The sequence below is a fragment of the Ascaphus truei genome, chromosome 3 (genome assembly GCF_040206685.1).
Source record: "Ascaphus truei isolate aAscTru1 chromosome 3, aAscTru1.hap1, whole genome shotgun sequence".
NCBI classification, from domain to species: Eukaryota; Metazoa; Chordata; class Amphibia; order Anura; family Ascaphidae; genus Ascaphus; species Ascaphus truei.
The window spans coordinates 120,383,434-120,398,837 of NC_134485.1; the positions used below are offsets into that span (position 1 = coordinate 120,383,434).

A 15,404-nucleotide genomic window follows, 5' to 3' on the forward strand; every position below is an offset into this window, starting at 1 on the left:
CTTAATATAAAAAAAGGTATGTCTCCCATCAATATGAAACCTGTTGATATGCATTGTGCATTTAGTGGTTAATCTTACCCTTGTACTATTTACTAAACAAAAAAAAACACAGACCTAGACAACATGGAAAATTCTTATGCAGAAATAGTTGCATGTAGAGTTTCATTAATATTGCATAGAACAAGACAGTACATATCTGCATGGAACAGTGATATTTACTTTTATGTTATGATTAATAGGTTTATAACAAGAATGTAACTTGCAACTCTAGAAATGTATTCATTGTATACGTTATATTAATTGACAAGCTAGATTTTCTAACCATCATAAAAAAAAGTGTTACAGTAATGGACTTCTGTTTTAGTTGAGAAATAGAGATGTAGCTAACCTGCCTTCAGACACGTGACATCAGAGCATTAAACGCCCATTCTAAAGCATGGAGCCCCTGCTGCAGGCAGGTTTTTTTTTTTGCACCATGGACTTTCACTTTTGCAGCTGCGCCACCATAGACAGCAAGTCTAGCTACATCTGTATACTGTAATTAGTCATATCTTGACAAGATTCAATCTATTCCAATGCACTTCATACATACTGTATCGTACGGATACAATTTTAAAAAGTATAATTTATTAAATATTTGTTTGAATTGGCAGAGAAATTGTATTGCACATACTGTACAAACAAAACTTCAAAGCTATACTGTACAATAAGGGGAAGGGAAAAAAAAGCAAAGGACCACACAATTCACTATGTTACAATATCAAGTTAACAATAGCTTAAGATGTATTTTTACTATTTAATCATAAATAAAAAAAAAAAGTTGGGCTTTGATATTTCCAGTCAGGATTACCGACATGTGGAGAGATGGGCCCAGTGGCTCTGGGAGGGGGGGCAGGGAAACCCCCTCCTGGACCGTGTAAAAGCTGTCTGTGCAAGCCTGTTTCCAGTTATACAAATTAGACCTTTTCAAACTAAAAAAATACCAACTATTTGAATTATTTACATACAGTACATATCTGTGTATCTATAAATATCTCAAGTTTTGAAAAAAAAATTACATTGTGAAGTACCTCATATTCTGACTCGGAGGTAGTCTGCTGTACCAAATATTTAAAGGACAATTGTAAAAAAATAAATAAATAAGGTACAGTTTTGTCTCCATTTAAAAAAAATGGAAACGCTTGTGTGGTTCTCAGATTTTTTTTTTGTGGTAATATAAGGCCCAAGTCATTGTGTGTAAGTGCATACAAGAACATTTCTCAAAATACATTAAACATATATATATATATATATATATATATATATATATATATAAAAAAAAAAAAAAAGTACAAATTCCCAGCTCTGATGTTGTAAAGTTCTGTTAACGGCTTATTTCTCAAGCCTTCGAAGATGCCTGTGTATCTTGTGGTCTCCGGCATTTTTTCACAAGATGGTAGACTCCACTCACAAAAAAGATGAATGCTATAGCTGCAAAGTATCCAGCATAAATTTTAAACTGTAAGAAAAAGAAATATTTCTGAGCAAAAATATGCAAAACAATGACCTGTCACTGAGAAATGCTCAAATAACTAGATTGGCCATCACTTAAGTCTAGGCGCAAAGTTCATTTTTCCTGTCTTGCCTTCAAATACTTTCTGGGCAAGCTACTTGCCAATCTGAAAAAGATCCTCACTTCTACCACAAGCAACTCTTATCACCTGATACCCGACTCCAAAAGACTGCTCACGGTTCCAAGATTCAACAAAGAATCCGTCCACTCCTTCTCTTACCGTGCACCACACAACTAGAACAATGTACCCGAGACTCTCAAAGCCACCACCAGTCTAAGTTCTTTCGTCAACTAATGTGGTCTCACATTGTTATCTGGTCTAACTGTTTCATATGCCTATAGCATATATTATCTTTAACTGTTCATGAAAGGTCATTAAACATAAATGTATAACCCTGTTCATGTAATGTAACCATGTACTGTTATAACTCAGTGTCTAGGACATACTTGAAAACGAGAGGCAACTCTCAATGCATCATTTCCTGGTAAAACATTTTGTAAATAAAATTGAATTAAACTCCTATTTGCTAGTTATTTTCTTGAGTTAAAGCAGCAATCCCTCCAAAAGCAAGTTATTTTTATGGTTAAAAAAAACTCCTTTGGAGCTCATCTGCGGCACAAAGTTCCAGGGACCATATTGCCAATATATTTGAATATAGTACTTGCAAGGGAAAGCAAATGTGGAAGAAGGGTCACCCTATTTGAATCTGCAATGTCATCTCAAGATGAAGACATGGCTTTCTATTGGCTGCCAGGGAGAGCAGCACAGATTGTTACTTTAATAACGCACCCCGCTTTCCTGTTTACATGCCAGATTTAAAATTGATCTTAAAAAAAACCACATTCTCGCTCTTAAAAGTTTTGTTTAAATAGGTGGGAAACATGGGGTCTCCTAAGCTGAGCCCCATTAATTACAGCTCTGGGGACCTCCTACTTGTCACTGCAGGGTGTGCCGGTATGAGCTGCACAGGTTTAAAGCGCCAGATCACACGGGCCAATAGAATGCCGTGACATCATCCCTTGCAGCTTTCCATTGGCTCGCGTGATGTGACGAAACCAGCCATTTCAAAAGCCCATAACAGCCCAGCCAGAACTGCTACTCGCACCCCCTACGGAGGCAAGTATCTCAGGAAGCAGAGCGTCCCTAGGAGGTAAAATTAACTTCGTTCAGCTCTGATCACTGTTTGAAACTTTTTTTTTCTTCATTTTTTTAAATGACATGGCCAATGGCACATAATTACTACATAAAGATTGTAATTTTAACAGCAACCCTTAAGCAGAGGCCAAAACAAAAAGCAATGTGAAGGCAAAAACCCTCATGTGCGCAAATAAATTCACTTAATCTGCGCACAGAATAATGGCACTACAAGGTAAGAGTATCCCTACTGCTTTTTCCTTTAATCCTACAGTATATTTGCCTTTCAAAGGGAGAACAGTTTTCTGACTCATCTACTGTATTTCATTTAACTTGTTTATGAGATTTGCTAAGAAGTGCACATGTAAAATTGAGCCCTTTTACCACTTTGTATTGACAAATACAATTAGATCGTAAGCTGTAAGCTCTTCGGAGCAGGGACTCCTCTTCTACAATGTTACTTTTATGTCTGAAGCACTTATTCCCATGATCTGCTATTTGTATTATTTGTTATTTATATGACAATATTCAATGGAACAAAGCGTTTTATTTTACAACGTTGATATATTATTTTTCCTTGGAATTGGTTAGCTCATAATAGACACCCCATAATATACATTTGTTTTGTGGTGCTTTAATTATATTATTACAATTTGATTAATACTGAGCGTTAAAACAAGGGGGAAAAAAATTAAGCTTTCCGGTATGTCTATAGGTTTACGATTCCCCAAAATTAGACAAAACAATTAATTTAAAAAATCACTTGTATACATCAATAAAACAAACAGAACTTACTTGTGTAAATAAGTCTAAGCCAAGGCCACTAGAATCCACAACAATTAAAGTCATCAAAGTTTGCAAAACCAGGGCAACAAACGTATTGACTCCAAATACAAGGGCATAGCATTCCATGCTCAAATGGGCAGCAATCTGAAAACTTCAATAGGGGGTAAAAAAAAGTGGTTAAATTAAACATTCAATCTTCATATAGCGCTAACAATAGTCAAGTATTGGGTTTAATGGAATACTAAAATGGTGCATTACAGACTTAGGTTTCACTATGTATATTTATTTCCCCATTTTTTGTTAGCCCAATGGGAGAAGCGCAGGGATGCACTTTGTTTTTTCACACATGTACAGTATAACTAATTTTTTTCGCCAGCCGCATGCTCCTTACACGGAGAAGCGCGGTGAATATATATTTGTTTTACAGCAGCCATATTGACCTACTTGTCCAGGAGTTTTGGGGGCTCATTTAGGAGCTACAGATGGGTCCCTGGAAACGGGAGCAACATGGTTCAACCCCCTCGAAACTCCCCTTACTCCACCCACAAAACAAGAATATGGATTGCACACAAGGATTTCTATTTACCTTGCGGTGTCAATCCATATTCAGCCATAGGTTACTGTAGGTCAGGGGTGCGCGCCAAATTTTCTAGGTGGAGCAGTGAACTGAGCCCCGTGCTTACAAAGGTCCCATGCTCTTGCCTATAACATTTAAACTAATTGCTATCCAGCTTCTCCTCCTGCATCTAATCATAGTGCGTCACCATGGCAGCGCCACGTCACGTCGTCGAGCAGGTAAAAGGCCAGGGGGAGACGCGGGGGAAAGACACGACCAAAAAAAAAAAAGTTTGCGCACCCCTGGGTTAGGTAATGTTAATCATTAAAACACACACACGTCTCTGGTGCTGAACCTCATTAATTTCAGCTCCTGGGACCACCAGCTTTCTGAGATACCTGCGAATTAGGTGCTAGTAGCCACTCTAAATCGGCTTCCAGGGATTACAATATGTCCGCTCTTCAGATATTTTGCCTGCGGGACAATAGGAAGCCGTGACGTCATTGGTGTGGCTTCCAATTGGCTCATGTGACGCGGGAGCTTCACACTTTAAAGCTGGAGCACCTACCTAGTTCAGAGGTAAGAATCTCCGGCCGTAGGGGTCCCTGGAGCTCAAATTTCTCTGCTTCAATTCTGTATTTAAACAGTTTTGTTTTTTAAATTGCCATCTTGGATTGCTCCTTTAATTGCTGACTCTGCATGGAGTCTGGGAGTGTGATGCAAGTCAGACAATCAGGTTATGGTAGGTGGATATAAAGATATATTAAAATAGCACCATGCTTTTTAAAACGGAAATGTCTAAATTATAATTATAGATATACAAATGCAGTAAATGCCATGGGTTACTTACGTTGCTATTGTGATGAGAATCATATAGATACTTCTAAAGATAACATATGACACGTAGCAAACCCAAATGTTTCTGACGGTGTCCATGATATATACAGACGTAGCAATTAGCAGTGAAAATAAAGACAGTAGCAGCTCCCCCCATGTGGACCATGAGGTTTTTACGTAACCAACAGCAAACACTGCAACAGCTCCTGGAGAAATATATAAATATTTTAAAGTCAAATTACAGAAGTGAACATGTTATTTCATGCACGTCACATGCAAAAGCACATATAAGATGTTTGAAAAATGAAAATTGTTTACGTTACAGAAAAAAAAAACTATGTCAAAAGAATTCTGATGTAGAAGATTCATAAAACAAAAGCTATATTTGGAGAAATTGAAAGTAAGTTGTTACAAAAAATATTAGCTCAGAATTCTGGCTCAGATGACAATTATTGCTGACATTCCAACATACATACATATAAAATAAAAATACATATCGGTTCCAGATGATTCAGTTTGAGACATCCCAAAGCTCAAGATTCAATAAATATTTTTTTACTATTAGGAAAGTCCCAAAACGACAGCATTCGGATAATAAAACTACTTTTAAACATTCATAGGTATGAAAAAGAACCCAACCTTGTAATATGAGAGATATAGATAGATATAAAACACTTGTGTCGGATTATGGCAAAACTTGTCAATTACCCCTAATCTGATACCAATGTGTATTTTAAAATCATTTTTAAACTTAGTTTGTAAACAAGAGGAGTTGAGATTTGGTAGTTTGATTACCTCCTCCTACTTACTTTTATCTGATGTAATTATTTGATCAACAGTTTGCACACTCCAAGCCCCGTCTCCCCTCTCTTTATATTTTTGGGCGAGGGTAAAGAAAAAATACTTGAGGCACTACTGCCTCTAAAAAAAATATTTTACTCCTAGGTTTTAAGCTGGTGGGGGGGTGGGTCTCCAGAACGGAACTACTATAAATTTCAACTCAGGGGGTCCCCTGCTTCGCGAGATACATACCGGAGAAGCTCATGTTGGTATCTCCTGAACGTTTATAGGTCCTGCGTCACACTGGCCACTACTGTAGGTAGCCGCAATATTGCAGCTTGTCATTGGCCCACGGGACCTTTAAAGTGCCATGTGGTCAGGAGCCAGGGCTGCTGAAGCAGCCCCTTTCCATACGTATCTTGGGAAGCAGAGAGTCTACGAAACTAAAATCAACGAGGCCCAGCTCTGAAGACCCTTGCTTCAATCCCCTGCCCCAAGAGTTATAGCCACTTTAATGGACAAATACTCCCTCATCAAGAGGCCATAAAGAAATGCAACATGAAAATATCAAAGCAACAAAAGCAGACACATATTTGCTTTTGGCAGGCTTTGATGTCTTTGCAGGAAGCAAATTAGACTGTTAAATTATTTACAAAAAGTTATTTTTTGGATGGCCAAGTGGCACTGTTCTTTTAAATGAACTTCTTGCATTAACATGTTTTGACTTCTACAATATGTATATGTCTAATGCTGTGGTGTTGCAGATTTTATCTTATGTCGGGGCGCACATTTTAAATACTTCTACACATGCTGAATGAAATCTTTCAACATAACTGCAAATTGCTGAGTCATGCTATAGAAAGTCACAAAGAGGGACTGGATTGAATTAGGTTCAGACACTAGATACCACAAGTAGAGGAAACACCTTGACAGAAGCCCAACTTCCAACTTACCTAGGAGCGTAGAAACAGCTTCCACACTGCCATTGTAGATATCTGTATTAGAAAACGGTGCAATCTTTTCCCATAGTCCCTGAGTGTAATTTATCACTTGATGGTATCCGCATGTTGACAAGGCCCACCAAACTGACCAGCAGAGAAGTGTCCGAGAGGAGTAACAGTGCAGAAAATAATTCCATAGTAATTTTAGTACATTTCGTAAATCTGCCCTCTTCTCAGCACACTAGAACAGAGTACAAGTGTACGTTATTTTTCACAACATTATGAACATTTCAAAAGATTATATTACTAGTAGGAATTTTTAAATTGGGTAACTTTCAATTTATTTCCTTATAAAACGGCTCTTAAAATCCCCAATCCCCCACAAAAATCAATTCTTGATATAAGAATGTGTGCCTAAAACAAACCAAATGCCCAACTGTAGCTCTTAATCTCAATTAATTTAGAATTAAAGTGTTTTTTTCCTTTTAGAAACTCAATTTCAAACATTAAGCTTCCTAGCAACAAATCCGATTAAGTAAATTCCATAAAATGCTTTAATCCATCATATGTTGGCTAGAAAACAACAATTAGACTCAATGTAACTTTTTTTTTATAGTAACCAAGCAGTCATGCAATGTGCCAATCAAAGATGATGAAAATTTAGCTGTTCACTTGGATCTTTAGGCCGGAACCATCCACTCATGCTCTAAGCAAAGTAGATTCCTGTGTTGGACATATATGGGCACCCTAAGAAGATGCCATCAATTCACAGCAATCTAGGAGGTCAATGTTACTGATGGTTCTCAAGTTGGAAATAATCTTGTAATAGGGAAGCCTACTTTGTAGCTAACTAACCTTTCTATGAGATCAAGGGGTCTCCTGTTTTAAGACAACTGCTGCTCTACATCTTGTTGCCACCGGTTGGAGAACCGCCAAGAAGTTTGGTGCTTAGTCAAATGTAAGCCTCCGTCTCAACAAACTGGTATTGTTACTCCGACGCTATGGCCTGAAATACGTCAGTGTTAACTATAAGTGGCTAGATAGTAGCCAACTCTTAAAAATAAGAGGGCTGTTGAAATAATTATGTTGATGGACTCCATCTTTACCTCAAGAATAGTGCAATTTTGTTAACTGCATAACACTTATTGTTACATTTACATCTATAATTACCACGATTTATCATTGAAGCACAAACACAGTGAACTCCTCCGAGATCCCCCCAAGACCATGCTCACACAAAATAATACACAATATAAAATATATATAAGTTTCAGCAACAAGTCCAAAGACTTGCCTCAAGGTTCCCTGATCTGGTTTCCCAAAACAGGCAGCATAAATAGCATGCATGTGCTTGCCGAAAAGTTTAATTTAATGCTTATTTATTGTTTGTAGTGGCACTACAGTGGCAGTGGTGTGCACATTAGAAAAGAGACGTCTAAGGGGAATAGATAACTAATATATTCAAGGGACAATACAGGAGCTTTCAAAAGAACTATTCATCCCAACGGCAGTACTAACGATATATTGTCATACCTTAGGGTTGGAGGAGAGTCATACATTAGGGTTGGAGGAAAGGAGGAGATCATCTCTTAGAAGATATCTATTGTATCTGCCATAAGTCTCCATGGGTAATGAATTCCGCATTTTAACTGCCCTTAAGGTAAAGAGCCTTTTCACTTGTTGCTGGTGAAATCTACTTTCCTCCAACCTTATGGTATGACCCTGTATCGTTTGTACTGCCCTTGGAATGACTAGTTCTTATAAAAGCTCCTTGTATTGTCCCCAAATATATTTGTAGTTATCAAATCCCCTCTTGGATGCCCCTTTTCTAATGTAAGCAAATCTACTTTAGCTAGCCTCTACTCATAAATCCGATTTGCTATCCCCTTTATTAATTTGGTTGATCTCCTCTACCCTTTTTCTAGTTCCATAATGTATTTTTTATTGAGTGGTGCCCAAAATTGTACTCCATATTCACTGTGTGGTCTTACTAATGCCTTAAAAAAAAGGGGCATTATTATGTTTACATCCCTTCCATCCATTCCCCGTTTAAAGCAAGATAAGATCTTGTTTGCCTTTGCAGCTACTGCATGACTTTGCAGCTACTGCATGACTTTGGGCACTATTGCCAAGCCTGCTGACTACAAGCATTGCTAAATTCTTCTCAATCATGGATTCTCCTCATTTATGACCATTTAATTTGTAAATTGCCAGTTTATTCTTGTTTCCCAAATGCATAACCTTACAATTATCTGTATTAAACCTCACCTGCCCATATCCATTTGATCATTTCAGTTTGAGTTAAAAAAAAAAAAAAAAAAAACCCCATCACAATTTCTCTCAAAAAGTATTTCTGAAAGGTTGATGAACAAGAACATTACCAAATCCAGCACCTCAGAGAGACAAAGTAATACATTTCATGCTTATTTCTGTATTACAAGTCCAAAAGCATCTAAATAATGTATTTCAGTGCAATAACAGTGCCTGGGCAACCAAACAAATATATTAATATTTCCAGTCATTAAGTGAAAATCTCGAGCTACTTACCTCAATATCAACCATGTGTTCCTCACTGTTTAATGGAATCTGTGATTCAATATCTTCCCACTGAGGGACACATGTCAAATCCTCATTTTTAACACCGTCTTGTTTTGAAGGCTCTGCAATATTCATTTCCTTATCGACATGACATTTGGTGTTTTGGTGAAAGAAAAGACTTTTGTTCGGCGTTGGTAAAAACCATGTAGTAGCAAAAGCAACTGAGACACAGGTTAAAGAAATAACATTCAAACTGAATAAAGACCAGTTGGCCACTGAAACTAGAATCTGTCCAATGATGGAACCAACCGTGTAACCAGTTAATGTGGCAGTTCGGCAGTAACTGGTGACTTTTTGGTACATTTTAAGATCTACCACACTGTAGATGTACGAGTAATAAGCTATCTCGGTTGCAGTAGAAATGCCATAGAAAAATTCAAGGAACTGAACTGCAAGAACTCCTTCAGCATACAGGAGCATGAACCATGTAATAATTAGGCTCATACCCTGCAAAATAATGACAGGTTTATATCGGAGATAATCCGTTGCAAGGAATACAGGAAGCAGTAATGCCAAGTACGAATAAGTCCATACGGGATAGATTTGATTAAAAACCTAGAGGTGGGGGGAAAAAAAAAGAGGGAAACAACGTTTATGCTAAAGCAGATTATACAAATTGTCAATTCATACTGGTTTATTCTACATGATACACAACCAATAAGTGTTCTTATTACTTACAAATAAATATTTCACTTTTCTTTAGGTTTGTTATACAGTACATTGCAACCATTTCCCTTTTGCATGCAGTGGTCATGTGTACAACATGACAGGTCTAATTTAAAGGGGCAGTTCAATGTAACCATTCAGGAAAAAATAAAATACAAATAGTCTCTTAACCCCTTTAGTGCCCTGTTGTGACATAGCGATCAATGTTCGTCACTTACTGGATGGTGCGTGGACACTGGGTAACACCTCCCCTCTGTCACTCAAGGGGTTAAACTGCTTATTATTGTAATTGGCTTGAACAGATTAAATTACCCTTCCAGTGACTTATTTGTATCTTGTGAAATGTATGGCTTGTGATCAGGAAAAATGAATGCAAATCATGTCAACTACTTATGTCTGTTTGACAAAGGATGGAGTCATAATTATTTGGAAACTATAGACAGAGCAGAACTAAAAAAGTGCTGGGTTTTTTGACAGACAGTCATCACCAAAGACATTAGATAAAGATTGCAAAAACATGCCAAAGCATCTATTTACTATGGTAATGAAAACATACATATTTAACATTTTTATTTTTATTTTTAAGTACGAAATCATGATGAAATCTGAAAAGCAAGTTTTACCATATGACTCCTGATTACCAGTGACAGGCTGTGTAAGTCCTGTACATCTCACCAGCCTATAATTCACATGATACTGGAATGGGATCAAAAGAACATTTGGCCCACAAAACCTGAACAGACTGAGCCTGTTCCTTTATATGGTGTAAGGATGTCCCCATAACAAATTAAATACATAAATTAATAACATGATTACAAGTTCAGTATTCAATATCTCATCACTAGGTAGCAATATTCTCCACGTAAATTATTAGGGAGAAAAGGGCAGTACAATACCAAAGCAGGGGTTTTGGGGCCTTATTCTATATATGTTCAAGAAGTCATTTGAATTGTTTGTCCGAGAATCCTCATTAAAGGTACATGGTGATTTTTCAGACAAAGACATCCAGAATCACCGCATCAGCGCAACAGTAGAGAATATCCTCTGTATCAAAACAAAAGTGGTGCAAAATAACATGTAGCATACGTATCCAAGTAAAAATATCCCATTGAAAGCATTAGAATTTTTTCCTTCAAGCTTTTTGGGGGGGTTCCAGAAATACCAAACATTTGCCTAGAAAAAGGGTAGCAGTGCACACAAGAATAAAAATGCAAATCACAATATGTAGAGATGGAAGCTGTAATATCTCAAAAATAAATTACCCTTTTTCAAGAGAATATATAGGTATTGCTGTGTGTATTTTTGTCACATTGGAAGTAGCTTTGGGCATCTTTGTTTTGTGTTGCATACATTTAGCCACGCCCTCTAGCACTCCTTTTGACACATATACATATATATTATGTGATAATGTTTGGGGTTTCTCAGAGCTTGTTGGGTATTTGTGTGTATTAACTGTGTGCAGCTGGTCTCAGCTGCTTTTGGGAGGGTAGTGGCCCCTCCCCCCTCAAGGTTTAAGCTTGTCCTTCCCCACTTTCCAAGTTGGCAGGTCAGTTTATTTTTGCTGGGTTAGGACAGATCCAATGCTGATCATTCTTCCTGTAATTATACAGGTAAATAAGCATTTTAACCCAGGGAGTGTTAGGACCTGCTAATGGTCATGCCTTGAAGTGGCAGCAGGCTTAAGAAGCTTTGGCCAAAGGGTTAAACTAAATTACCCTTTTTCAAGAGAATATATAGGTATTACAATGTGTATTTTTGTCACATTTTTGCTGAGCACTCCACACGAGCACAAGGAGCAGAGCCACAGAGGGTTTGATTACTGTCTTTATTTGCTATTCCCATTAACCTTTCATTGACTGTTGTGGACTCCTGGTGCTTCTTTGCAAGCTGTGTTCAGCCTTTACTGTACCATTGCCCACAGTTTCTTGTGGTACTTGAACTACTGGCATTGACTTTAGTGGATTCTTGCTGCCCTGCTATTAGCTGTATTTAGCCTACACTGTATGTTTGCTATCTATTTTCAGGGGTGTCTGATTTGACCAGTTATATGGGAAGGGAGGCTTAGGGAAGTACCTCTGGGACCTTTTGGACCAGGGGGAATGGGCCAGATGAAGAGGTAGTCCCTCGAGACGTCGCCCCCCTAGCATACTTGCCGTTCTCTGTTTTTTGTGTATATTCCTTGTGTTTCATGTTTTTTCCCCTCCCCCCACCCCTCACTTTGTGACATGCCCATTTGTGATACTGGTTTCTGCAAACACATTTGATTTATTTCTGGTTCGTTTTATTATTAAATGTTTATTCTGCATTACAACTGTTTTCATCATTTAGCTATTAGACAGTGAGTGCTGGTAATTATGTAGATTTGTTAGTACTATACAGGGGAATAAGGGTCCCCTTTTGTTCCGTGCACCCTGCAATTGCATAAATTTAACACTATCAGAATGCTGTCTATCGTCCCCTTTTATCATAGGATAGTGTTAGCAGGTATGCAGTAAACAATTTCTTTAAAATTATTATTTACCAGACTAGAGGACCACTACTTTTCTCTTTATCAGACTAACGATTCCACTAAATAGTTTAAGAAGCCTCTTTCCCCATACCAATATCTTTTTTTTTTTTATAAATGGCCCAGATTGATTTTCCCAGTGTTAAATACATTTTCAATTAAATACAGGCCACGGTGCTGAACAGGCTGGTTCTGCGTTCCTCATCTACACTGAAAAAGTAGTGGTCGTGTACAACCTAAATAAATATCTTTGGTTCATATTTTACGAGTTGAAGATATTTAGTGAGAAAAAAAAAAAAAACCTCAATAAACAACAAGAAGAGTAAATAAAGTAGTGATATTCTGGGCCATTAAAGCAATAACTCCCTAGGACTACCAGACTTTGTCTAGTACATAGTAGCAAATGTTGGGGGATCAATGGTATTTATAAAATGTGAGATCATGCCCAAAAGTGCGATTTATGAATTAAATATTGAGTCTGTTTGAGAGGCAAAAAAGCTGCAATTTGGAGGTGCATCTGCCGTTAATGTATTAAAGAAAACAAAAACCCATTGAAATCAATAGCATTTTTGATACGTGGAACCATCTTGCTGCCCCTCAAAAATGCACCACTTTTGTTTTGATGCAAAGACCCTTCAATTTTAATCGAAAAACAAAAACACTGACTGCAAACAATAGGAATATAGTATGAACCTGAAAATGTGTGAACCCGAGTGTAACATTAACTCCCACAGAATGTGCTAGTGCAAATCATGGAGCAGTGTGATGGTGCAGACACCATGTGATCAGCCTCATGGTACAGCCATGCTGGGAGGGGGGCCATGCCACCCGGTACCCACCTGCTTCTCCGTGAGGTTCTTGTCGGGTCCTAGCAAGTACGGGGTGAGGAAGGGCTCAGACGGCCTGAGGTTGGCGAAAAAGCCGTAGGAGCAAAGGAGGCAGGTGGGGAAAACCCATCCAGCCCTGGACAGCAGCATGGATCCCCTGCGGGAGATCATCCCCTTCGCATCCATACCAGACTGGGGAGGTGGAGAGACCGTGGAAAGGAGGGGCGGGGGGGCAGTGGAAAGAAGGGGTAGAGAGTGGAAAGCGGGGGTAGTGTTAGAGGGGGGACGAAATATGTCAAGGGAGAGACATTGAAATAGTGTGCAAAATGACAAATAAAAAAAGTTATCTACATTTCTCTTAGGGACAGAGTGCAAGATGCAGAGATAAGAACATGCACCGACATATACAAATGGAAAGAGAAGTCACAGGTATACTGAAAGGAATACGTTATAGAGACTAAAACTGGACAGAGGAAGGAATAGAAAGAAACAGAAGTAAACGCACAGATCGAGCCCAAGGCGGCAGCGTGAGGGAAATGAGCTGGCTGCCCCCTTCCTGGCCGCTCAGTGAGCAGCCTGCCCCCTTCCTGGCCGCTCAGTGAGAAGCCTGCCCCCTTCCTGGCCGCTCAGTGAGCTGGCTGCCCCCTTCCTGGCCGCTCAGTGAGCAGCCTGCCCCCTTCCTGGCCGCTCAGTGAGCAGCCTGCCCCCTTCCTGGCCGCTCAGTGAGCTGGCTGCCCCCTTCCTGGCCGCTCAGTGAGCAGCCTGCCCCCTTCCTGGCCGCTCAGTGAGCTGGCTGCCCCCTTCCTGGCCGCTCAGTGAGTCGGCTGCGGCGTGCTGATGGTGCAATACCTCGCTCTAACTAATAACACAGGACATGGAGTCACCCCGCCGGCTGTACCCCCCTCCCAAGGTCACTTTAGGAACAGGCCGCCTCATTTTTAAACGAGGAGGGCGTAATAGGGAATGTAGGGGAGTTAGTATACATGTGCAATAGACGTGTGTTATGAGGCGAGGGGGGGGGGGTTCGTGCAAGAAGCGCAACGGCGGATTCACAACTATCGCGATGAAAGTCATCTGTCACAGTCCCGCACTCCTGCTCACGAGGGGACCACGCGTCATCGCCTCGCCCCTTCCATGTGCAGTAGTGACGCCCCCTCGCCTCCCTCAGTGTGTTTTGCTTTTTTTTTTTTTTTTAATTAAAACTCAGAAGCTTTATTTATACAAGTTGTAGTCAAAAGAGCAACAGCGCTGTGGATTTATGGCGCTACAGTAGGTTTGGTGCTGTGTCATTAATAGAGAAACATTGGCTGGGTTTTGTCTGTGTGCAGGAGATTTTTTTGGGGGTGTGTGGGTGCTGTGTATGCAAAACCAGTAATATACACACATTACCATAATGTAAAAATGTATAAAGGAGGGTTGTAACACCCCCACGCCCCTAATGTTATCTCCCTTGTCGGTATGGTGTAGATTCAGCCACATGCCAGTTTTCTTTTGATGATTGCAATTATACAGGTACAAACACAAATTATGACGCTTGCATATTACACTGGGCGACATATTACAGGTTTTATTTTTATATGCAATTTTCATTTCACTTAGCTTTTTTAAGCAAAGAAGGGTAGGTAGCCTTGTTGATCATTTATTCCATCTGGTAATAAAGGAGGGAGTGGGAGTAGTTGGTATGATTCCTTTTATTGGACCAACAAGTAGTTGATATGTTACAAGCGTGCAACCCTCTCAGGGTCCTTTATCGGGTATGGCAGGAATAAAGAAACACTGACTTGAATAATATTGAGAGCACTATGGGGATTGCAAGGGTTATAAAATACTTTTTTGGGACATTCAGTTTACATGCCACTTACCACTTGAGAAAGACCTATACAGGTCGAAATGTCGCACAGTTTTTGGCGTAATAAATAGATTAAGAAAAACCTTAGTGCCCTGTGTTGCTTTTGCTTATTATTTATATAGCGCCATTAATTTACATAGCGCTTCACAGCAGTAATACACGTGACAATCATATTAATAACAAATAATACAAATAACACATGATGGGAAGAAGTGCTTCAGACATAAAAATTACATTTACGAAAAGAAGTCCCTGCTCCGAAGAGCTTACAATCTAATTGGTAGGTAGGAAGAATGTACAGAGACAGCAGGAGGGCGTTCTGGTAAATAAACACACAGATACCCAGCAAGCTCTAAGAAACCCCAAAAGTT

General features: G+C 39.1%; 1 protein-coding gene across 1 annotated transcript; it reads right to left on the reverse strand.

Annotated features, from left to right (window-relative positions):
• Positions 1–1,313: 1,313 nt before the first annotated feature.
• On the reverse strand, positions 1,314–14,287 carry SLC19A2 (solute carrier family 19 member 2). The gene is made up of 6 exons (XM_075589430.1): positions 13,197–14,287; positions 9,135–9,740; positions 6,600–6,828; positions 4,880–5,072; positions 3,483–3,624; positions 1,314–1,498 (listed from the first exon to the last, which is right to left on the reverse strand). Exons 1-6 carry the CDS (start codon positions 13,368–13,370, stop codon positions 1,379–1,381), a joined length of 1,464 nt encoding a protein of 487 aa, XP_075445545.1. The 5' UTR covers positions 13,371–14,287; the 3' UTR covers positions 1,314–1,378.
• Positions 14,288–15,404: the final 1,117 nt, after the last annotated feature.

Bases quoted from the DNA above. Each gene is read 5' to 3' on its own strand.
- SLC19A2 (XM_075589430.1), bottom strand. From the start codon at position 13,370: ATGGATGCGAAGGGGATGATCTCCCGCAGGGGATCCATGCTGCTGTCC. The intron at 9,741-13,196 runs GTGGGTACCGGG...CCCCACCTCTAG, and splicing joins AGAACCTCACGGAGAAGCAG to GTTTTTAATCAAATCTATCC. The intron at 6,829-9,134 runs GTAAGTAGCTCG...ACTCTGTTCTAG, and splicing joins AACACATGGTTGATATTGAG to TGTGCTGAGAAGAGGGCAGA.